Source organism: Epithele typhae (assembly GCF_022376455.1).
Source record: "Epithele typhae strain CBS 203.58 chromosome Unknown BXZ73scaffold_58, whole genome shotgun sequence".
Lineage (NCBI taxonomy): Eukaryota > Fungi > Basidiomycota > Agaricomycetes > Polyporales > Epitheliaceae > Epithele > Epithele typhae.
This window is the reverse complement of record NW_025954249.1, coordinates 128,198-149,211: the sequence shown is the minus strand read 5'-3', so window position 1 is coordinate 149,211 and position 21,014 is coordinate 128,198. Positions and strand designations below refer to the sequence as shown.

Genomic DNA, 21,014 nt, shown 5'->3' with positions numbered 1-21,014 from the left:
GCAGAGAAGCGTCACTGATGAGGAAACAGGTGGGCTGTTTGAGATCGAAGTCTCCATCCTCAAGTTCTGATAACCAATATCCACAGTTACTATGGAGCCGTACCGTCGGCAGTCATAGTGATTTTTGGTCGATTCGAGCTCATCATGTGAGGATCTCGGCAAGCCGCGAGTGACTACGCAGGCTGATGTTCATCATTGCGTTCAACAGCCTTTACAACATTCGAACAGTCTACTCTAGTCACGCTATTGTATGGTCAGATAATCTCGGCGTAGCCTCAGGATTCGGAGCGGAATCTACCGGCGGGTAATGCGGAGCTTCATCTATACTTGACGTAGCCATATGTATGCGAAACACCTCGGCCCTTGCATGCAATAATCGAATCTGTCAAGCCTGGACCGGTTATCATAGTCTGCCCATCTCGGCACAGCGTACAAGATTCAGGGTCAGGATCCAGTGCTCGGAAGCACAGCAAAGCCCATCACGGTTCGGGACTGTGGGGACTGGGGCTTCTCGTACGCCTCGCATCTGACGAGCGTGGGCGAGTACACTGATATTACATTCACATACAACATTCGTGTGTCCTTACTTCTCCGTGCGTGATCATACGTCTTCTTCACTTGGCCTCTACGAACGCGCGGTGGACGACGAGCTGCCCCTGGCCGCCCGCAGACAGCCGGATCTCCTGCCCGGCGCCCACAAAGAAGACATCTCCCTCCGAGACGTTCATGCCATCACGTCCGCCCCACACTACCGTACCCGTCCCCTCCGTGACGATGGCGATGCTCGGGCCTGCTACGGACGGATGCGCCTCCGCCTCGCCCGCGGGCAAGACTGTGCGGACGACGGAGAACTCCGGGATCGGCGGATCGTAGAGTGTGCTTCGCGCGGCGGACGCGAACGAGCGGGGCGCGACGACGTGCTTGCTTGGCGGCGCGGCGTTGTATGTCAGGCCCGCGACGAGGTTCGGGACGTCGCGCAGCTTGGGGGTGAGGCCGGCGCGGATGACATTGTCGGACGTCGCCATGCACTCGACGATGTCTGCGATCCAGGAAGCGCGTCAGTCCATGGTCGTCTGCTGAGGGAGTGGCTGTGCGCGCACCTCCAGAGACGTAGGCGTGAGGCTCTCCCGCGGCGAGGAAAATGGCCTCGCCGGGCTTCAGGGTCATGTGGTTGAGCATGAACGCGCAGAAGACGCCGATGTCGGCCGGGAACTGGCTGTCGAGCGTCACGACGAGCTCCTTCACCGTTTCCTCCGTCGCGTCCACTTCACCGCCCTTATAGCGTGCGACGAGTCTCCTAAGCTCAGGCTGGAACACGTCTGCTTCGGCCGTCATCACTGCGGAGAACATGTCCCGCAGCGCCTGCTTCTCTGCGGGCCCGATGGGGTTTGCGGACTCGGCGACGGAAATGAAGTTATCGCGGATGGCTTGAGGGATAAGCTCCGCGAACTCGGGTGTGCTCCGGAGGAATGCCGCAATATCAGGAAGGGGCCTGAATCCACACAAAGCCTGGAACGGTGTGAGCGCGAGCGCCATCTCAGGTTTGTGGTTGGCGTCTGCAGGCAGGACCTCGTCAGGCTGGGGACCCCAAACACGACGCGGGCGATAGCGGATTGAAGTGTGACGCACCCTTGTACACGTCTGGCCTCTCCGCATGCAGCTTCTCTGCCATTGCCTTGTCCGGATGGGTCTGAATGCTGAGTGCCTTCCCGATCGCAAGGATCTTGTAGAGAAACGGCAGGTTTCCCTCCGCAGCGCCCTCCGCCTTGAATCGTCCCAGGACCGCCGGACCGATGAGTTCAGGGTGCGCGGCAAGGTACTCTGACAGCTTCTGCTGGGACTCAGAGCCCGCGAGGCGCGACGGGGAGGTGTGGTGCGTGCCCATCCAAAGCTACGCGAATCATCGCGGAGGAGACGTCTGACAGATCGGCGCCGCGGTCGTGCAGCCATATACCACTGCGAGACTCACTTCCGCGTATGGTCTGCTCTCATCTAGCCTGAAGTCGGGGAGCTTGCATCCCGCCGCATACTGCGCGACCTTGGACGAGAGGCCGATCTTGCCCCAGTCGTACTGCTGCGTGGTAGGAAGGATCTTGAACACCGTAGCCATCGTGATGGGAGCAGCAGGAGCGATGACGGGAGTCGAGAAGATGGTCACCGTTGTGAACAAGGACGAGCAGTTCAAGTCGCAGCTTGCGGGGGCGCAGACCGCCTCGTCCGGGCCGGTGACATCGTTGCTTCTGCACACGCATCGATGCGCTCCCTCAGGGTTTCCGCCGCAACTTCAGTCTGCCGTTAAGTATGCCTGGGCCGCCACTAATTACCCGCCATCGTCAGACCACACTAGAAGGGCGAAGATAACGTGAATGTCCATGAACATTGGTCCAAAATTACTAGTACTGGTAAGAAGCCTGAGAGAGAATTGATGTGATCTAGGAATACCATCCGTATGGTATTCGACCTATATCGCAACAGGTCCGTGCCCCCTCATATGCAACTCCACGCCCTCCTGCGCGTAAGGTAGTCTCTGATGAACCCGCCCTGATGAAAAATTGGGTGGCTCCACTCCCCGGGAAACAGTATGTCTCGGCTTCTCGATGACAGGCCTCTGGGCTTGTGTCTCCTCAGAGGCTACCCGCGCCGCGCCGTCCGCTGCTGCGGTCGCAGCGGTGGCATCTCCTATACCAGCGCGCGTCCCCCAGCCAGTCTAGACGTGACCGGGGTGCTTCAGCTATCGGCGTTGAAATGAGAGTACGAAAGATGACTGACCTCGTGGAGTGTGAAGAGAGCGTAAATTTTCATGACGGCGAAATAATAGCCGAAGAGGATGAAGGCGGGGAGGTAAATCACATCCTGCGGGCGATGCCAGAGATGGGGCAGGAGCTTGAAGGCGCGAGTCACCAGCAGCCAGACGAGGTAACTGACGAGCACATTCCTAGTGACCGTAATCAGTCGGGTAGGCGTCGTTGTGTATATGACCTCACTTACCACCAAGGTAGATGGAAGCCCCCGTTCTCGACCGGGATAAATGACCTATATAAGATGTAGAAGACGAACACAGGTCCCGCGAGGAGCGTCAGAGGATTGATGAGTTTGTCTACCTGGACATAACGTCAAAAGATGTACATTGCATGGTATATTGCCACTTACCATAGTATATGCGACGTACGGATGCGCTGTCCAGATGTACCGCTCTGTGAATAGCGACCGAAGGTCCGATCGCCAAGTGTTGCGCGTCCACCGGAGCACCTGCTTCACGAATCTCCAGTTGGGCTTCATGGTGCTCAACAGCTCCGCCCCCTTGCAACATTGCACGTACGTGCCCCACCCGTGACTAACCATCCACCGAGTGAGGAACTTGTCGTCGCCGGAGTTGAGTTGGTACTTCCCGAGCCAGAAGTCGTGCGTGAACGCATGCAGGAACTCGGGGTCCTTGAGGACTACCGTCCGGTATGCCGCCGTGCGTCCAGATAAGCACGGCAGACCTCCGTCGATGTGCGTCGATGCCGCGATCTCGATGTTGCGGATGGTCAGTCGAAACGCTGCAAGCACCTCCCACACCGTCATTCGCTTTCCAACGGCCTGAACACGCTGCGAGGTACCAACACCGCCGATTTGTTGGTCCTCGAAGCAAGCAAGAACGTACGGGAGGAGCGTCGGCGGCCAGATCGCGTCGTCATCTGCGAAGACGATGATGTCCGTCATCGCGTGCTTGATACCGTGTGCCATCTGCAGCCGTTTGTTCGCGAACGGGACGGTGAGCACCCGGATACGCTCGGGGTCGACGGCGTTGGCGAGCTCTTGGAGGGGCTGCAGCATCTTCTCTTCGGTGATGATGAGGATCTCCTTCGGCCTGCCCACGAGCCAGCTGTGTGCAGCTTCTTTGAATTCTTCGCCCGCGTCGATAGTGGGGACGATGATGGTGACGTCTTCATTGGCGACGTAGGTAGGGTGTTCGGGTAAGGGGATAGGTTGGTACGCGAGTGATGCGGCGATGCGGATGGTATACCAAAGGTACCGGTAGAACCTGTAAGGAATAAGCATCCAGTCGACGAGGCCGAACTCCACGCACCCAATGATACCAAAGGGCACAACTTCCACGGTTTGTCAGTATCGATGACTGCGCCATTCTGAGTAGACTACTCACAGACAGGTAGCTGATCCGCCGTTAGTCGGAGCATTCTGCTGCTGCCCCTTGGGCCTCGACGTACTGGAAGGGTGCACAACGGGGCAACGAATGGACAGTTAGAGATAGGGAAGCGGGTTGGGGTAGAAGACAGACATAGGCGCCATGTCCAGGTCTATATATCCGCCATTGGGACCTTGGAATGAAGAGCAAGCCGCGCGCGACGAGAACCCAAGACCAAGTATGTGCGCTCGGATGCACAGCACTCAAATGCACCTTGCCGCGCAGAGAAGCGATGCCGAGAACGAAGAGAGACCGGCCTTGTGGTGATCGACCAAGCTTCCAAGCTGTTTGTGGAGCTGGCTTGGGTCTTGGTGGCGGCCTTTCATCCTTTGAGATGTTATACACAATCCAGCGTGTATGCCACTATCTAAAAGTACATCTGTTCAACTTCTCCTCAAATGATCAGCAACGGTATTACACCGGGGACGCATGGAACTCACATACAACAAATATTCAGACAAACAAGGTGGCTCAAACACTGCCACGTCCATCCTTGTCGGTGACAAGATCGACCCCGGAGGCTGACTTGGGATGCATTGTAACATTTATTCCATCATTTGAACGGCGTGCGGCGGCTATCGAGAGCCCGGTGGCAATCGCACCGAACGGGATCGCGACCCAGGGGAAGATAACGGGCAGTCTGACTGGAAGAAGGTGATCGGAACGGCGGGGGGGGAGAAAAAGTGTTGTAGGACTCACGGAAGCTAAAACTACGGTACGTCGTTGGGATCCCAGCCAACTGTTCTGCACCCTCGAGGATGCTGTCTGGGACATCAAAGCCAAACGCTTTTGCGGTGACCTTCGCCCCGTGGGTTGCAAAGATGACTGTGAATGCAATCGCTGCGGCGAAGAGGCCTGTGGTGATGATCCCGAGGACGATGCTTTGACTGCGCGCCGATCTCGACGCGAAGGCGCCAATGCGACCCTTCTTGGAACGACGATGGAAGAGTGCGAGGAGGAGAAGGACGAGGATGACGAAAGAGGCGCCCGAGAGGAGAAGGGAGAAGATGACGGCGGCCGCGGCCGCGGCGATGACGTCTGAGAGGTTGATGTCGACGTCGATGCCCTGTGGAAGCTGGTCGAGGAGTTGGGTTTGCGAGCCGGCCTGCTGTTGGAGGTTGATGACGACCGCGAGTTCGACGACCCCAAAGACGGCGGCGAGGGACAAAGCGACGATGCGCGCCGGGGCGAAAGGAATGCGAGCTGCGCGCATCTTGGTGTAAAGGGGGAAACCTATCCTGAGGCCTCGGACGGTGATGAGCTGGAGGGGTACTTAAGAAAACGGAGCTCTGGCCAAAAGCGAAGGCGGAGGGCGACGGCCTGGCAACCTCGCCGTAGTTACGACCGTCAATAGAAATCTCGTCTCACTTGCTCTCGACGGCACGCGATACCAACGCGACACGAGTCGACGGCCGCGTGGGCGGGGCTGGGGTTGAACGTTGAGCGCCCGCGAAGCTGGCGGACGCGGAGCTCGGCAAGCCCGGGCGGGCTCGTTGCTGATGGTCAGATATCGGATTCGTCGACCACTCAGTACTCAGGCCTGGCTCCTCGGGGAGAAGATGGGCCAGAGAGATGTCTACGACGCGGACAGCGAGTGCGACGGGGCCGGGAAGGCTGGGCAATGGCGGTCCCACCAGCAGGGACAGGATATGAGTATTGCGGCCCCATCTGCACTGTTTCGACTCTCTAGAGCAAGGTAGATACATGTAAGTCGGGAATATTCAACGATTCAGTCATTGGAGCCCAACACCAGACAGATTGAGAACGGCTGGAATGGCCTATGAGACGCACATCCTAAGCCCTCCGTGCCAAGATGAGAGCGAGCGGCCACTCGATTGTGATGGGGTCCTCGTCGTTGGGGACACCGGTGCCGTCGACGCTTGCAACTTCCTGCTTGAGACGCCTCCAGAAGCGCGTGGCGATGTCTCCATCTTCGCGCTCCAAGTCTTCGGGATACTTCCCGTGGAAGGTATGTAAAGCGCTGAAGGTTCTGAGATACCCCATGAGACCGGCCCATGTTGTGTCCATTCGTAGGATGACCGGGCGGCGGTTGGGAAGGTGAAGATAGTGGTCTCCGGTGAAAAATACGCGCTCGAATGAGCTGAATTTGCCGGGGACGGCCTCCAGAGGATCCGGCACGTCGAGCAGGTGGTTGTCCACGATCGTTCGGCCCGGCCTCTCCCAGTGTGGTCCGAGCGACTTTTCGGGGTCACTTCCCTGAGAGTACGCGCTGATGAGTGACGTCGCAGAAGGGTATCGCGCAAGCCGAAACTCGGAGTAACCCTGGCCGTCGAACGATTGAGCAAACAACGAACGTTAGCCGGAGTTGTGTTAATACGCACCCAAGCGGCGAACATGCCGTCCTTTCTGAGCACACGCGCAGCCTCAGGCCAGAACTTGTCCCAGTCGAACCAATGGCACGCTTGCGCTGGGGATGGGAGGTTACGATGAAGGCGCGGTATCGAAGACATGACATTGCATGGAAGTAGACTTACCTGAGACTATGAGATCGATAGAGCCCTCCTGAATTGATTTCAAGTCCTCCGCATTCGACTGTATGAACTCGATTTGGGAAGACAGGTCAAGTCCGGCATGACTGGTCTTCACACTCTCTCGTGCCTGCTCAATCATCTTCGCGCTTGGATCTACACCAATGATTCGCTTGAATGGAGTGAGCTCGACGGTCGCCTGCCCTACAGCGACCTGTTTCAAAAAGACCGGTAGACCAATAAATACGACCACACACCTGTACCACATCCTATGTCCAGCGCGGTATCCCAACGTGCCCCTTTGGTGCTCTCGCGAAATTGAAAGACAAAATCATATAACTGACGAGGATACGTCGGACGGCCTCCGGAATATGTGGATAAGTTGGTGCAGGAAGAGAAGAACGAGACGGCTACTAAGCGAACTCACATGAGGCGTACTTGGCAGCGTTGAAAGTCGCCTTGCCAAAGGTCGCCATGGCCACTTGAAGTACTGGGGGTTCTGGAGGAGACTCTGGTACGGATGTATGCAGCCTTGGAGTATTTGTACTCTGTACCGAGAGTGCGGCAGCCAAATATATGCTGTTCGCCCACTGAGTTTGGATACCAGGCCTGGTAGAGTTTCGGAGGCAGGGCCGAGCAGGGCCGAGCCGAGTCCGGTAAACCGAAAGCCCGATTCTCTTAGCGACCGATCAGCGTGCGTCTATCTAATCTTAATGGTCGCCACTATCTAATCTCCGGTAAGTTCGTAACTCCTGTTCAACTTTTTGATGAGACTTTGCCTCATTGCACCTCCCTGCCTGCAGGCCAGGTTCCCGTCCATTCTCCATATTTATCTACCGCGCTTCTCTGTTTTCTACGCCGCAGTCTTGACTGAGCGCGTAGAAAATATCTACACCTCTCAGCCCGGCCCTCTACTCACGTCTGAGGTCCTTGGAGACATACGACAGTGTCGTCAGGTACCATTGTCCACTCCTTGGAGCTCGACGAGGCACACCTGACGACATCACGAGCCCCGCGCAACTTTCGCGAGCCCTTACGATTCTCCGTGGCACAAGCTGGACAACGCCTCGCGGCTTCGTCCCCCCTCCCTCGTGCGAGTAGTCTCCCCCTTTCCACTCCTTTGTGCTGATCCCCCGCGACGTACAGTCGGCCCACGATCTTTCTGCTTGACTCTCACAGCAGAGCATCAACGCTAAATCATCGGGAATTCAGATGAAGGCCTTCCGTCGCAAGCGAACTAACTCTGTCTCGTCTCCGGTAGCCTCCGTCCAAGTTTCCGCACCCGCACCTCTTACATTGTCCGGAGGACCCCCTACCCCGCTATATGCGCGTTTTGCAAGCACTCAGCGTGTCCAGGAGGCACCCAGCACGAAACCTGTAGTCTCGGGACCTCTTGTGCTTGGAACACGAAAGGAGACTCCACCAATTGCACCTCCGACACAGGGACCAACATCCCGAGGCCCGTCTCCGCTGAAGGACCGGTTCAAGGATGCGAGGAGAGAGGAGCCGAAAGGCATCTTGAAGAAGACGGACTACACCAGAGCGGAGAGTGGGTCGACGGAAGAAGCCACGCCGATTCAGGAGCGAGCGGCGAAGCGGGTGTCGAGAGAGGTGGCGGTGGCGGTTCAAGGGAGTCCGCAGGCGGACGGAGAGGGGAAGAGAGGGCCGGTTGTCAAACCGCTTTCGAATAATGCGGGTGAGGGGTTCATTGCAGCGGGAAGGCCAACGAATGTCGATCGCGTCGCAAAGCGTCGCTCCCAGAATGAAGGTGAGCTCTTCGACACAGCTTCGCGCGCAGACCCGCGGAATGGAGAAGTCAGCACCTCGGTGGGGCACTTGTCCGCAGGGCATGGGAAGACCGCTCGAGATACCATTGAAGACGAAGGGCTTTCACCACTTCAAAGGAAGACCTCTCCAGTGAAAGACGACCGCGGCCGTGTCGGGGGTGATCGAGGACTGCTGCCTTCCAGGAAGGTCGTTCGCAAAATCGACAGCGACCCACATCAGTCCCAGGTGGATTCCAGCTACCATCGACCCGAAGGCTCTCGTCCCACGCTTTCACAAGTGCTCTCGCGCCCGCCTATGTTACCTTCAACAAGTTCGTCGTCGGTGAAAATTGTTGTCAATTCTCCCGGCCCAGACGAATGGGAAGACAAATTCTCTGCACCAAAAAGAGGACACTTCAACTCGCAAGATGCCAGGCCGTCCCGCGGCCCGCCCTCCCCACAGCTGTCCCCCTCTCTTACTTCGACGGCGACTCCCGCTGTGACTGCATCTACCGCACGTCTCCGAAGAAATCCTTCCCCCGTCAAGCCCCCCACTCCTGCTCAGAGGGACCCGTCCCCCGTGAATTACACGGCTCCTGCCATCTTCCCTTCTTTGTCGACGTCGTCAGCAGACACCGAGCCTGTAGATGACCCACGAGGACGGGTCGTAGGCGACCGCGTCCTTCTCCCGGCCCGAAAGAGGACATTGACACATCGCGATGTTGAGGCGCCAGTTCTCCGCCCCACGAGAGGACACTCAGCGCTGGAGGACCTCAGCCCAACATTTGGTTTCGCATTCGCCGCCTGACTTAGTTTCGGAATCGGTGGCCCAACAACCACCCGTCACGCCTGGTCTAACACTGACCACGGTCACTACTGGCCCATCCATTCGGTTGTCGACACTATGACGCCCCCGATAAGCCTATATCAACGTCGGCCCCTACCGGAGGCTCGCCAGCCGGTCCACACCCTGTTGCACCGAGTCTAATATCGCAACCGTCCAGCAGCTCGGTCGAGACCTCCACGAAGCCGCCAAGGCGTAGAAAGTATTCATTGCGCACGGCGTTCGGATTGCCCTCTCGGGCGGCGTCTGATTCGGAGAACAGCACCGGGCCCAGTTCACAGGACGCTAAGGTACGGAGCTTCCAATCCCAGAACCTCTCGCGCCGCTCGGGGAAGCAGCGCGAGTGCCGATCGAGCCGGTCGCTGCATGCCTGCCGGGTCTGAGCGACCACGGAGCGGAGGCTCGTCGTACGAGTTGCCGCGTCGTCGCCGCAGCCACGTTGTTCAGTCGTGGGTGACGGATCACCGACGGTGGGCACCATGGGATCACATCCACTGGTGCTAGACACGTTCTTCTCGATCACGTGGGCGCGTCGAGAATGTCCACTAGGGCAGCTTCTTCGCCATCTCCGCGCATTCTCCCATTGCCTGCTCTTGTATTTTTGATCCCGTCGCTAACCTTGGAACGCCCGCCGCAGCGCCCGTCCCCTGCTCCCTCTTCGCCCGCTCTCCTCACCCCCGCCCCATCGTCGGCTGTGTCCCCCGCATCGTTAGAACTCGGCCGTCCCCTCCTACCTGTCCCGGCTGTTTCGGACCCAGTAATAGAGACTCGTCAGGTATGTGTTACATCATCCTGCCGGCCGTTCTTTGTTCGCCCCCAGTCGAGCAGACGTCACTGTGCCAGTCTGCTGACATATTCATCATTTGCAGCGTCTTCCGTCAACTGCTCGCGCTTCCCCAGCGACCTTCAACTCAAATCCCTCCACCTCAGTGGGTTCAATTTCTCTGTCGACGCGTTGCTCGCAAAAGAGTCAGAGACCGCTCAGGAGGTGCCGGACGTCCCCGCGTTACCACCCCCACCCAGTCCGAAGCCGTCGGAACACCGCAGCGTGGTTGATACGCCCATTCTCGCCTCTGCGTCTGCCGAATTTGCTGTCGTAACCGAACCGGAGGAAGGGTCTCTGTCCCAGGTGCAGTCATCCAGTCAAATCTCAAATAGACAGCCGTCCCCTCGCTCCTCCCCGTTCCCCTCTGTTGCACCCGCAACCCCTATCTGCCGCGTACCTCCGTCCACCGTGCATCTCGTCCACCGGCGCACCTCCACCTGCATCCACTTCCATACTTGCTGTTGTTTCTTCGTCTCCAGACTCCGTACCATCTCCATCATCACACCCGAAGAGCCAACTGTACAAGTTGCCCCTACGCATTCCCAACCACACAAATCCCATCCCAAGCGAACCAAGTCCTCCCGAAATCGTTCAATCGAGATCGAGCACAGTCTCCTCCCTGCGGAGCCGATACCCGCTACCCTCTCCCTTCTAGACGCTCTCCCACGGTCACCCCCCTCAAGCACGCCCACACAACGCTTCACCTCCCAAGTCGCCTACCCCCATGCGTTCACCACCTTCACGTGAGGAGCAGTCGAGCGCACCTTCAGACCGTCGTCCCCTCATCTTCGCTGCTATGGCCGCCGCGGAGGTCGAGGCCGAGGTCACTGAGCCTACGGCATGGATGGCAGTTCGTACGTCTGACCCAGGAGACGAAGAGCACCGACCTCTGTACAGACAGAGCACAGCAACGGATCCAGCCAGTTCGTCAACGGGTATCCCACCCCACGTTCCGCCTCCCCGAACAGGCTTCCCACCGGTCATGTTAGCGAGAGCGAGGAGCGAGGGCCTCGTTCGGAAAGGAGGGGTAACGGCGAGCATGGTCTCGAACGTATGAAGAGCAACGAGTACGCGCGCCCCATTTCACCATCCAACCCGTCCGGCCCCCGATCGCGTCCAGCAACGTGCCCTCCTCGCCAGAGCAACGGCAGCCGCGCCCGCGGAAGCTGAGCAAAACCAAGTCGCGTGTGACTCGTATGGCAGATGTCTCTTCCCAGCCCTCGTCATCCCAGGCCCAACATCCCCCTTGACCAACGCGCAAGCCGTGTCCACCTTGGGTGCGAAGCCCCCTACTCCAGTCGAAGACGCGCCACCGCGCGGACGCGAAGCGCCGATAAAACGGCCGGGACCTGACTCTGACAACGGCGCCGCAACACGTACCCTGAGCCCTCCCCCCGTCATACCGAGCGACGCTCACCAGACGCTCCACGCTCACCGCCATCACGCGTGATATCCTCAGAGTCTCCGAACCCGGCGCGGCCCGTCAAAATCCTTACAGAGCGTCAAATGGAGAAACTCAGCGCCACCAAGGGCCTTCCTCCGCAAGGTGCAAACGGCGCCGGTCTCAACGGTGCGCATCCGTCGCCACGGCGTCCCGATCTGCCTGCGGCCACGAAATCTGCCCCGGCCCTCAAGTCGTCGTCCTCGCACTCTTCCGGAATGGACGGGCCTCTCGTTCCGCCCTCCAGCGGTCGGTATTCAGACGATGTTCCTCCAGCTACGCCCCCAAAACCCAGGCCGAAGAGCATTGCGCAGGAGACTTCTCAGACTCCCCAGACCAGCCAAAAGACCTCTCCGGAGCCACCGCGCAGCCCGACGTCGTCCAAGGATTATGCCAACGTCCGCAACCAGCGCCGCGGCAAAGCCCTTGAACGTGTGCGCCCGGAAGGCATCGAGGCTGTCATGCCGGCCTCGGACCCGATTCCTGACGACTTGAAGCCTCCAGTGTACTATCCTATCGAGAAGCACATTGAGGAGCCCGCACTCTTGGGACACTTGCTGTGGTACCTCTCCTTCACCGACTGGCTGGCGCTCTCCCATCTCAACAAGTCGATTCGCGCGCTGTGCTACACCGAGCGCGAGATCGGCGAACACGTTCTGGATCGCTTCCTACGTACGGTGGGATACTCGCGCTGGAGCTTCGCAGAGAAGGAGCCCCTGCCTCTCACAGCATCCGTGAGTTTCTTTTCTCATCGGTTGAATTCGTCTCCGCGGAGCTGACATGGATCACTACAGGATCTCAACGCTTATATGCGCGGTGTCTCCGTCCCACAGCACCAGTTTGCTCGATACGCCGACACGTACCTCCATGCGCGCGACCGCAGGCAACGCGACGCGGTCCAAATACATCTCCTACAAGCTGCGTGTCGTTCGTACACCCGCGTTGTCCTCCGCCTCCGCGCGCAGGCCGAAGCCGAAGCTCAGATGATGTCCATCGAGCGAGCGCGCAGCCCCTCGTCGTTCGACAGGGCGCTCAGTCCGCGTGGATGGGGCGGTTCGTCCACCTCGGTGAATCGTATCCCAACATCCCCAACACCCAAGAAGAGCCTCTCGCGTAGTTCAAGCCGTGCGCCATCGCCAATGTCGGGCTTCAGCCACTCTCAACACGGGCACGCGCTCACTGCATCAATCCCTGGATCGGTTGGTCCTCCGTCTAGCGGCAACGGAGTCCCCATTGGATTTCAGTCGCCTCTCTTCAGACTGCGCAGGGCGCCGTTGCTTCAAGTTTTCGTTCCATCGCCGGAGGGTGATTGGCTCTCAGATGCCAGCGTGCTCGAGTGCGAGCGGGAGCTCAAGCGCGCAGATGTCACCAAGTATCTCCGCGCTGGCGATGTCGTGTGGGACGCGGCTGTGGGCGATGAGGGCAATGTGGGACGTTTGGTGTGGGACGGCAACTATCTCATCGTGCGTTTCATCCCTTTGCACCGTCTCCACAGCGGGAAGCTGACTGGCGCCCACGATATGCCAGGATCTTGACTACGCTTACTCGCGCGCTGGCGACCTCCCGCGCTACCTCCCAACGCTCGCGTTCCCGCCCTCCTATTTCCATCGTGTCATACGCACCATGGGAGGCGGCAACCCCATCTGCCACATCAACATCGCTCCCTGGGGTGAGGAGATCGCGGCGAACCTGCAGCTGTTACAGGACCGCATGAAGATGGAGACGTGAGTGTCCCCACCCCGTGGAAGCCTCTGGCACAGGCTGACATCCTTTTCCCCCTCGGTAAGGCCGCAGGGCGGACACCACATGGTCGTGCGCTGGGTGCACCGCTCGTCCTTCCACATCCGCCCGTCGCCGAGCGGGAAACCCCCGCGCATCCCGCAGTCGAAGAACGTCGGCCCCGGCCCCGGCCCCGGCGAGATGTGGTTCGTCGACTCCGGCTGGTTCGGCACTGTCGTCGTCGAGGCTGAGGGCACGAACGAGGGCCTGGCGGATCTGCAGGCCCGTTGTCGGGGGGCGTTCCCCATTCGCGCGACCGGTGCGGCCGCCAACGTGGCCCTCAGCCCGGAGCGCGTGGCCAAGGACGAGGCGAAGCGGAACGTTTTCAGAATCTTGCGGGACAGGAGGTACGTGGCACGGTGGCCTTGCGCTCACGGACCGTCGCTGACTTGTGCATGACAGTCGGCCAGGAGAGATTTGGATCCGGACGGTGACGGAGAAGGAACGTCTTATACCCCTGTGATCAGGACCACGGACATCTATCTACGCCGACCCGACACATGCTGTCTTGTCGGACTGACTGGAAATTTGTCGTGCATTTGCCGCAGCATCTTTGCTGGCTTCTTGACGGCTGTATATACGCTGCCGTTTGCTAAAGTTCTGTTATACGTTATTTGATGTTGTTGTACTAATATGCTGCCTCGAAAATGTAATACACCCCTTTGCATCATCGAGGACTCAGCAGGGGTCGATCCGAGCTGAGAGCTCAAGCCCTCTTCCACATACCTGTAGGGTGCGTGTATGTACATGTCGTCTGACAGTCCCTCCACAGGGGTCACAGTCACAGTCACCAGCTACGTTGGGGACAGTCGTGAAGCACCTGTATCCTCCTCTTTGCCGCTTCACTCCGAATGAACATCAACACCTCCAAGATCTAGCATGCTCGGCCTCAAAAACGTCGCTGCTTTTGAATGTATCCAAGGACCGCAAATTGAAGCGCTGGTGCCTGACAAGACGGGTGCTAAAATTTCGGAGCCAAGACGGGAACTGCGAATGGGCCGTAAGGCAGGGAACATGGCATCCGGAGAGTCCAACGGCCGGCCAAGGCCAGCTCCAGCTGTATGCAACACCGCTGAGCAAGCGTGCCCTCGCCACCGCCGTTCAAGATGCATGGAATCGCAGCTCGGTGTCCTGACGCGATGCACGGTACTCCCCCCTGGGCCGGGCTTCTTCGGAAGCGTTCCTGTTGATTGGGACAGCCAACACACGTAAAAACGTTCCGTCGACGGGGTCGGTGAGTGGACACACTTCCGTAGGGCTCAAGCCGGGTTTGATGTGCTCGGGTAGGCTCGGCTCACAAGCAAATTCAAACCCAGCTTCTTGTGCGGGCGCGCCCACCTGAGACATCGCACAAGTCGTGAGCTGACGCGTAGAGACGAGCTGTCAGGGCACGCGTTGAAGGCTGTCGGAGCGCCCGTCGCGCCCGACCCCCGTGCGACGCGCGCCCGCGACGTCCTCGCGCGTACACTGCGATGAGCACGCGCTCGTCCACGCCGACTGCGCCGCCCGCTTCGTCGCGCACTGAAGGGCCGCGCCGAAGAACCTACCAGCGGCGGCTCTATGCAGTACGTTGGGCATACATACGCGCTGGAGCTTGATGACGAGGCCCGGCACAGGGAACCCGTCAATATCCATACGCTCTCGACGGGGGTGCGTGGAGACCAACCGCGCCGCGCGCGCGCGGATCTGGGAAGACAAAAGTGCATTCTTCACGCTCGCTGACCTGAGTCCCCTTTTCTTTCGGCGCGCAGTGCAGCATCCACATATGCACGGGCTCGACGTCGCGTGCACAGTGCTCGCCGCGGTCGCGAACCCGGACCGCGGCGTGGGCCAGCGGTGGCTACTCACGGACACGCACGTCTACGACTGGTGGGGCTGGCAGCGAGGTGGCGCTCCGCGGCGTAGCAGGGGTGGTGCGGGAGCTCATGAGCTGCCGCGGCCGCCGGAGATACTCGGGCGGGCGATGGACAGCGTCGAGTTCATCGTCTACAAGAGTATATCGGATGTGATCTCGTGCAGAGAGGACCTCGTCTTCGCCGCGTCTTCCGCGCGCTGCAGCCCTGTGCGGATTCAAGACACGGCACCGCTCGTCCTCGTCCTCGTCCTCGTCCTGGAGCAGATGACGCTACGCTTCGCGCTGCACTTCGCCGCGCTCGTCCGCCCCTGTGGGTTATGGGTTGTCTCTGCCGCGCGCTTCAAGTTTCTTGGAGACCACGCACCGCGATTGCGAGCCCGAGCGGACTCGAACACGAAGTCTAAAACTGAGCCCGTGCGCCCGAGCTGCCAGTACGTACTGGGCGGACAAGCGCGTCACGCGGTCGACGTGTCTGTCGGCGCGGCTGGCGTCGTAGTAGACGGCCACGTCCCTTGTCCTCCTCCAGCGGAACAAATCTTCTGAAAGCACCGCGCGCGGCGACGTCGTGTACTCGTGGTGCGCGAGCGGACGTCGCGTCGTGCGGGCACGCGCGATGCTTGGCGCAGGGCGCGCGTCGCACAGCGGTCGGGCGCGACGGGCGCTCCGACGGCCTTCAACGCGTGCCCTGACGGCTCGTCTCGATCTACGCGTCGGCTCATGTCGGCTCAGGTCGGCTCACGACTTGTGCGATGTGGGCGCGCCCGCACAAGAAGCTGGGTTTGAATTTGCCTGTGAGCCGAGCCTACCCGAGCACATCAAACCCGGCTTGAGCCCTCCTTACGGAAGTCGATCCAGTACTTCAGCTACGCCACTCTGATGGATATCCTGTAGCCTTAACCTTGCCGGCGGCCGGCTCATTACGAGAAGGGCGCTCCAGTCCGAGGAGTCTGGAAGTTGGACGGGTGCAAACGATATTCCTATGTGGTCGACGATTTCACAAGACACCCACACGGTGATCACGGGCGACCCACACTAACGCGTCGTGCATCGCAACCAGCATTAATCGAAGCTGGACCCCTGTGAGTGCTTTTTTTTGGCAGCAGCTTTCGGCGAGCAAGAGTGTGTATGGGCGTGGGACGAGAATAGCCGACGACTGCGACTTTTACTCTGTGGCTGAACGCCGTCTGCCAGCCGCGAGGCGGGAATTTTTTCCAGGCGCAGCGCGGACGGCTTCCAAACGCCCATCGCGCGACGTCGCATGTCAGCGACGCGTTCTGGGCTGAACATGCTCCCCGCGCGCGCGTCCAATGCGGGCCTGGCGTGGCTCTGGCAGGCCGAGGTCGCGGTCAATCGCGGATGCGTTTCTTGCCCGTTCGTTCGTTGCGCCGCTCTTTGCGCGGTCCGGCTTCTTCCTTGCTGACCTACTCCCAACGTTTCCTCGGAAGCTCACTTAAGTGCTCTCCGCAGCTTCTCTCCTCCCTCGGCCCCCCACGCAACCCCCGCCTCGTCTCCGCCCCGCCTTCTGGCGCGTCTGTCCTTCACCCGGCACACAACTTCATCCATCCAATTCGGTCCCGAAGGGACGCGACCTCCTCGCGCAAATGGCCGATCTCAATCCTCTCGAGCTCGCTCTTGTAAACAAGCTTCTGCCCATCCTCGTCAAGATTCGCTATGCGGAACGTGAGTTCACCTCAATATAGAGCGATGCGCAAGAGTCCTCATCCTCTATAATGACAGTTGCAAGCACCATGATCATACTGTTTGACCATGGTGAGTTGTCATCGTCTGTGTACACTCAATTCGTTCCCAATGTTCAAATGCATCGCTCCTAGTCCTGACACTCGACCAAGAGGTCTGTAATGGAGCGCGCTCTGGAGTAGCTTGCTGATCTTGCATTGTAGATACGCCTCGTCTGGGTATGAACTGCTCGAGGTAGCGTGGACATGTCGAAGCTGATGATGGGCGCTCTGTAGAACGCACAACGGTCCTTGGGGAAGGCATTATTTCTTCTTGTAAGTCTTGCATTCTCCAGTCTTTCTGAGGCTGATCAAGTGGGTTTCAGAATCGCTATTACGCGTTGGTTATCGTCCTGTGAGCGAGCTTTGGACCATTGTATTAAGGCCAATGACTGACATCATTGTGATGAACGAACGCCAGATTCAACAATTATGGTCCGCCTTCAGTCCACCCACTTCTGCATGAATTCGAGCTAACGCTGTGGCCACAGTACTATTCAACACGAACGTGCTGACCTCATCTGTGAGTGGATGTACTTGCTCAAGTCACGCGTCATTCCTTACAAACTTCTTAGTTGTACGTTAATGTCGAGATCGGCTTCCTGCATCTCTTAACGCGTGCGCTGCAGCTGTTTGCTCTGGTTTCGATGGCAAGGTGTCACTGGGGTTCTTATGTTCATTATCGCCGAGTGTGAGTGCACGAGCATTGTTTCGGAGTGCATTTTGCTGAGAATATCCTTCCACCCCCAGTCATCTTGCAATTACGCCTCTACGCGCTCTACCTCGGAAACAAGCGCGTCGTCGCGGTTTCGACGTTCATCAGCCTGGCCGCGGCTGCGAGTTCAGCGTATGTGGTGGGAAGGGCGCTCTCCCTCACAACAGGTATTGTCCCACTATTGTCCTCATCCACCTGTATTGACACGTAGACTCCTGCGATAGCCTGGCTGTTCGACTTCCCCTGGGAGCATCTACAGTTTGTGTACCTTTCGGTCTGCCGGACGACTTCTATGCGTTCTGGATCCCAATGCTCATATCTGAGTGCGTTCTATGCGGACTCGCACTTTATCGCGGACTCCAGAGATACCGCACGGATGGCGCTCTCATCCTCAGCGGGCGGGGGATCATAGAGATTCTCGTCCGCGACTCCGTCTACTACTTCCTCATGTGAGCTCCTGAACCCATGGGTTAGCAAGCGACAACTGATTGGATGACTTCTTCAGCCTATTTGCAACATACCTCATGAACGCCATCATCTTCCTGACGCGACCTGTGAGCATACCGACACACCCATGGTTTAATCCGCAGAACTGACTTTCCTTTCAGGATTCGGAGTTTGAGATCCCGATCGGCTTCGCAGTGGCCCTCTCCGTTGTCATGTCCAACAGGCTATGTCTCAACGTCCGCGGATACATCATCGAAGAATCCGAAGGCCCAATGTCGTTGTACACGAACCCACCAAGACCAAGCGCGTTCGTATCGCTCAGCGGGGCTGTGGACAACAATCAGAGCACGTCATTCGTGCACGAAGGCGCCACACTGTCTGCGATGGAGATGCACTCGCTCCGCCAGCTTCGCGCCGGGTCGTGGAAGCATGCCCACGGCTTCACGCACGAGCGGGAGGACGGCTTCTGCGACGCAGTTGTCATCAAATAGAGCAGCCATTGCACGTCGATGGTATTCCGTCGGGGTGCGGCCTTCAAAACTGACGGCTGTCGCTTGTACCATATCGCATTATCGTATCCTCGCCGTATTTCGTGAATTGTATTATACACTCACTTTGGGAGATTTTCGCGCATTCTCAACGACGTATGCGGGGAGGTGTACAGTGTCCCACGGGTCCTTGGGACACCACGGGTCCTTGGGACAGACCTCGGATCCTCCTGATATACACTCCCAATAATCTTGAAGAAATGGCACTTCAGTGCACAATGATGTTCCATGTAGCTAGACTAACAATTCCAGCTGATCCCAGAGCTAATTGAGACCATGAAAATATGTTTTCGCATTTCCGAGAGTGTGAGCAAACTCAGAGGACATGTCGTTGGGAGAGTGGAACTTTCTTGAAGCTCGGAGATTGATTTAATGACTTCTGTTAATGTTAGCTCTCTCCCTGCGGGGTTTCAAGTGATCACACGGCTGGGCTAGTGATGCCGGACATGTCCCAGGTTTCCAGCGTTTCTGGCGTCTTTTTGGGCGACATAACGCGTACCACGTGACACTCTCACACGACGCGTCGTCCTGTCTGGCCCCTCCGTGTCCTGCATGGAAACCTTACCTGATAAGTACGAGGGGGAGGCTGTGGTACGGATACGGGATGAAGGTAACAGCGGGGACGAGGAGGACGATGAGGAGGATGGCATTGAGCACCACGGCCGCGATGGCTCATCGGAAGCGCCAATGCGCGTCGTGGGAGATCCATCATCTATTGCCCGATATGGGCCGTCCCAAGGAGGGGTGGGTTCGAACTTTAGGGCCATATGTCATTTCTTGTCGCACTCGTCTCTTGTACTTCAGATCCCCCTGAAAATATTCATGTATGTAGCTACTATGTGAGACTGTGTAGATATGAAAAATAAGCGACCGCTGATACAAAATCGCAGAGATATCAGCGGGACTGTTTTTGGTGTCCCAAGGACCCGTGGGACACTGTATATGCGCTGAGTCTTGTGCCCGCTCTGTCGCCGCGATCCCGTGAGATTAGATTAGATAGAGACGCGTCCAGCCTTCGTCTGACGGTGTCTCTCGCGGGCCTCGCCCTGCAATCGATCCACTCTCCTTCTCCCTCTTCCTCCCTCACTCGCCCCCGACTAACACCAAGAAAAATGGCGCGCCAGTTTTTCGTCGGCGGCAACTTCAAGATGAACCCGGTCACCCGGGACCAGAAGAAGGCCCTCATCAAGATCCTCAACGATGCCACCGTCGACCAGAACGTTGGTGAGCTCGGCAAACGCTTCGCAGGCGCACCTTTGAGGCTGAGCACCGTCTTCCGTGGGCACATCTAGAGGTCGTGATCTCGCCGCCCGCTCTGTACCTCATCCCGGTCAAGGACAGCCTTCGCTCTGACTTCAAGGTCGCCGCCCAGAACTGCTACGTGAAGGACTCGGGCGCGTTCACCGGCGAGATCAGGTATGCGCGCGCACATCCCATCGCCTGCGCCCTCTCCCTCACCGTTCTCGCAGCCCGCGCCAGCTCGTCGACGCCGGCGTGCCCTACGTGATTCTCGGTGAGTGATTCCACCGCATCGCCCTGGTTCCCGCTCTGGTTCCGTAATTCCGCTCCGCCCTCCCCATTTCACATGCGCCTGCGCGCGCGCGCTGCCCTCGCGACCCAATGCTCACACCCGCGCTGCCCGCAGGCCACTCGGAGCGCCGCACGCTCTTCGGCGAGACCTCGAAGCTCGTCGCGGACAAGACGCAGGCGGCGATCGCCGCCGGGCTCTCCGTCATCCTCTGCGTCGGCGAGACGCTCGAGGAGCGCGAGGCGGGCAAGACGAAGCAGGTCGTCGAGGCCCAGCTCACGCCCGTCGTCGCCGCGCTCAAGGAGGCCGACTGGAGGTGAGCGTCCCGTCCTGCCCCACCCCGTCCCGACCCTCTGTTTGTGCGCGCGTGCTGACGCGACTTGGGGGAACGCAGCAAGGTCGTGGTCGCGTACGAGCCCGTGTGGGCGATCGGGACGGGCAAGGTCGCGACGTCGGCGCAGGCGCAGGAGGCGCACGCGGACATCCGCGCCTACCTCGCGTCCGCGGTCTCCTCCGCGGTCGCGGAGGGCACGCGCATCATCTACGGCGGGAGCGTCAACGCGGGGAACTGCAAGGAGCTCGGTGAGTGCCTGCGCTTCGGGTTCTGTGGGCGCGGCGGTGACCGACGGGGGCGTGGGGTGCCAGGTTCGCAGAAGGACGTCGACGGCTTCTTGGTCGGCGGCGCGTCGCTCAAGCCCGAGTTCGTCAACATCGTCAACGCGAAGCAGGCGTGAAAGGCTTGGTTGTGAGGAGTATGCGTGATGTACGAGGTGCTGCAGACAAATGAATGTACTGTATATCTGCGAAATTAAACTTGCACACTGTCGATACTGTGATGACCAGGTGTGCAG

General features: G+C 58.9%; 7 protein-coding genes across 7 annotated transcripts; 4 read left to right on the top strand and 3 right to left on the bottom strand.

Moving 5' to 3' along the window:
- Positions 1-614: 614 nt before the first annotated feature.
- Positions 615-2,110, bottom strand: BXZ73DRAFT_52536 (mannose-6-phosphate isomerase; the record flags this gene model as incomplete). Its single annotated transcript, XM_048020828.1, has 4 exons — positions 615-1,039; positions 1,101-1,556; positions 1,630-1,891; positions 1,970-2,110. The coding sequence occupies 4 exons, from the start codon at positions 2,108-2,110 to the stop codon at positions 615-617; spliced, it is 1,284 nt and encodes a 427-aa protein (XP_047874230.1).
- A 154-nt stretch (positions 2,111-2,264) lies between these two features.
- On the bottom strand, positions 2,265-4,181 carry BXZ73DRAFT_92076 (glycosyltransferase family 2 protein; the record flags this gene model as incomplete). Its single annotated transcript, XM_048026232.1, has 7 exons — positions 2,265-2,282; positions 2,537-2,707; positions 2,770-2,935; positions 2,989-3,101; positions 3,151-4,027; positions 4,073-4,094; positions 4,148-4,181. The coding sequence occupies 7 exons, from the start codon at positions 4,179-4,181 to the stop codon at positions 2,265-2,267; spliced, it is 1,401 nt and encodes a 466-aa protein (XP_047874229.1).
- Positions 4,182-5,983: 1,802 nt separating this feature from the next.
- Positions 5,984-7,154, bottom strand: BXZ73DRAFT_52507 (S-adenosyl-L-methionine-dependent methyltransferase; the record flags this gene model as incomplete). The annotated part of the gene is made up of 5 exons (XM_048020824.1): positions 5,984-6,472; positions 6,532-6,617; positions 6,685-6,882; positions 6,936-7,040; positions 7,106-7,154. The coding sequence occupies 5 exons, from the start codon at positions 7,152-7,154 to the stop codon at positions 5,984-5,986; spliced, it is 927 nt and encodes a 308-aa protein (XP_047874228.1).
- Positions 7,155-12,364: 5,210 nt separating this feature from the next.
- BXZ73DRAFT_52527 (uncharacterized protein) lies at positions 12,365-13,797 on the top strand (the record flags this gene model as incomplete). The annotated part of the gene is made up of 4 exons (XM_048020826.1): positions 12,365-13,018; positions 13,083-13,279; positions 13,343-13,681; positions 13,737-13,797. The coding sequence occupies 4 exons, from the start codon at positions 12,365-12,367 to the stop codon at positions 13,795-13,797; spliced, it is 1,251 nt and encodes a 416-aa protein (XP_047874227.1).
- Positions 13,798-15,099: 1,302 nt separating this feature from the next.
- On the top strand, positions 15,100-15,732 carry BXZ73DRAFT_80349 (uncharacterized protein; the record flags this gene model as incomplete). The annotated part of the gene is made up of 1 exon (XM_048023265.1): positions 15,100-15,732. One exon carries the CDS (start codon positions 15,100-15,102, stop codon positions 15,730-15,732), a length of 633 nt encoding a protein of 210 aa, XP_047874226.1.
- Positions 15,733-16,790: 1,058 nt separating this feature from the next.
- BXZ73DRAFT_52492 (uncharacterized protein) lies at positions 16,791-18,578 on the top strand (the record flags this gene model as incomplete). The annotated part of the gene is made up of 13 exons (XM_048020821.1): positions 16,791-16,869; positions 16,927-16,959; positions 17,022-17,041; positions 17,091-17,105; positions 17,163-17,201; positions 17,252-17,280; positions 17,347-17,360; positions 17,417-17,477; positions 17,555-17,616; positions 17,676-17,807; positions 17,852-18,089; positions 18,146-18,194; positions 18,249-18,578. 13 exons carry the CDS (start codon positions 16,791-16,793, stop codon positions 18,576-18,578), a joined length of 1,101 nt encoding a protein of 366 aa, XP_047874225.1.
- Positions 18,579-19,747: 1,169 nt separating this feature from the next.
- On the top strand, positions 19,748-20,897 carry BXZ73DRAFT_52533 (triose phosphate isomerase; the record flags this gene model as incomplete). Its single annotated transcript, XM_048020827.1, has 6 exons — positions 19,748-19,859; positions 19,928-20,051; positions 20,105-20,148; positions 20,281-20,479; positions 20,558-20,745; positions 20,809-20,897. The coding sequence occupies 6 exons, from the start codon at positions 19,748-19,750 to the stop codon at positions 20,895-20,897; spliced, it is 756 nt and encodes a 251-aa protein (XP_047874224.1).
- Between the last annotated feature and the right edge of the window lie 117 nt (positions 20,898-21,014).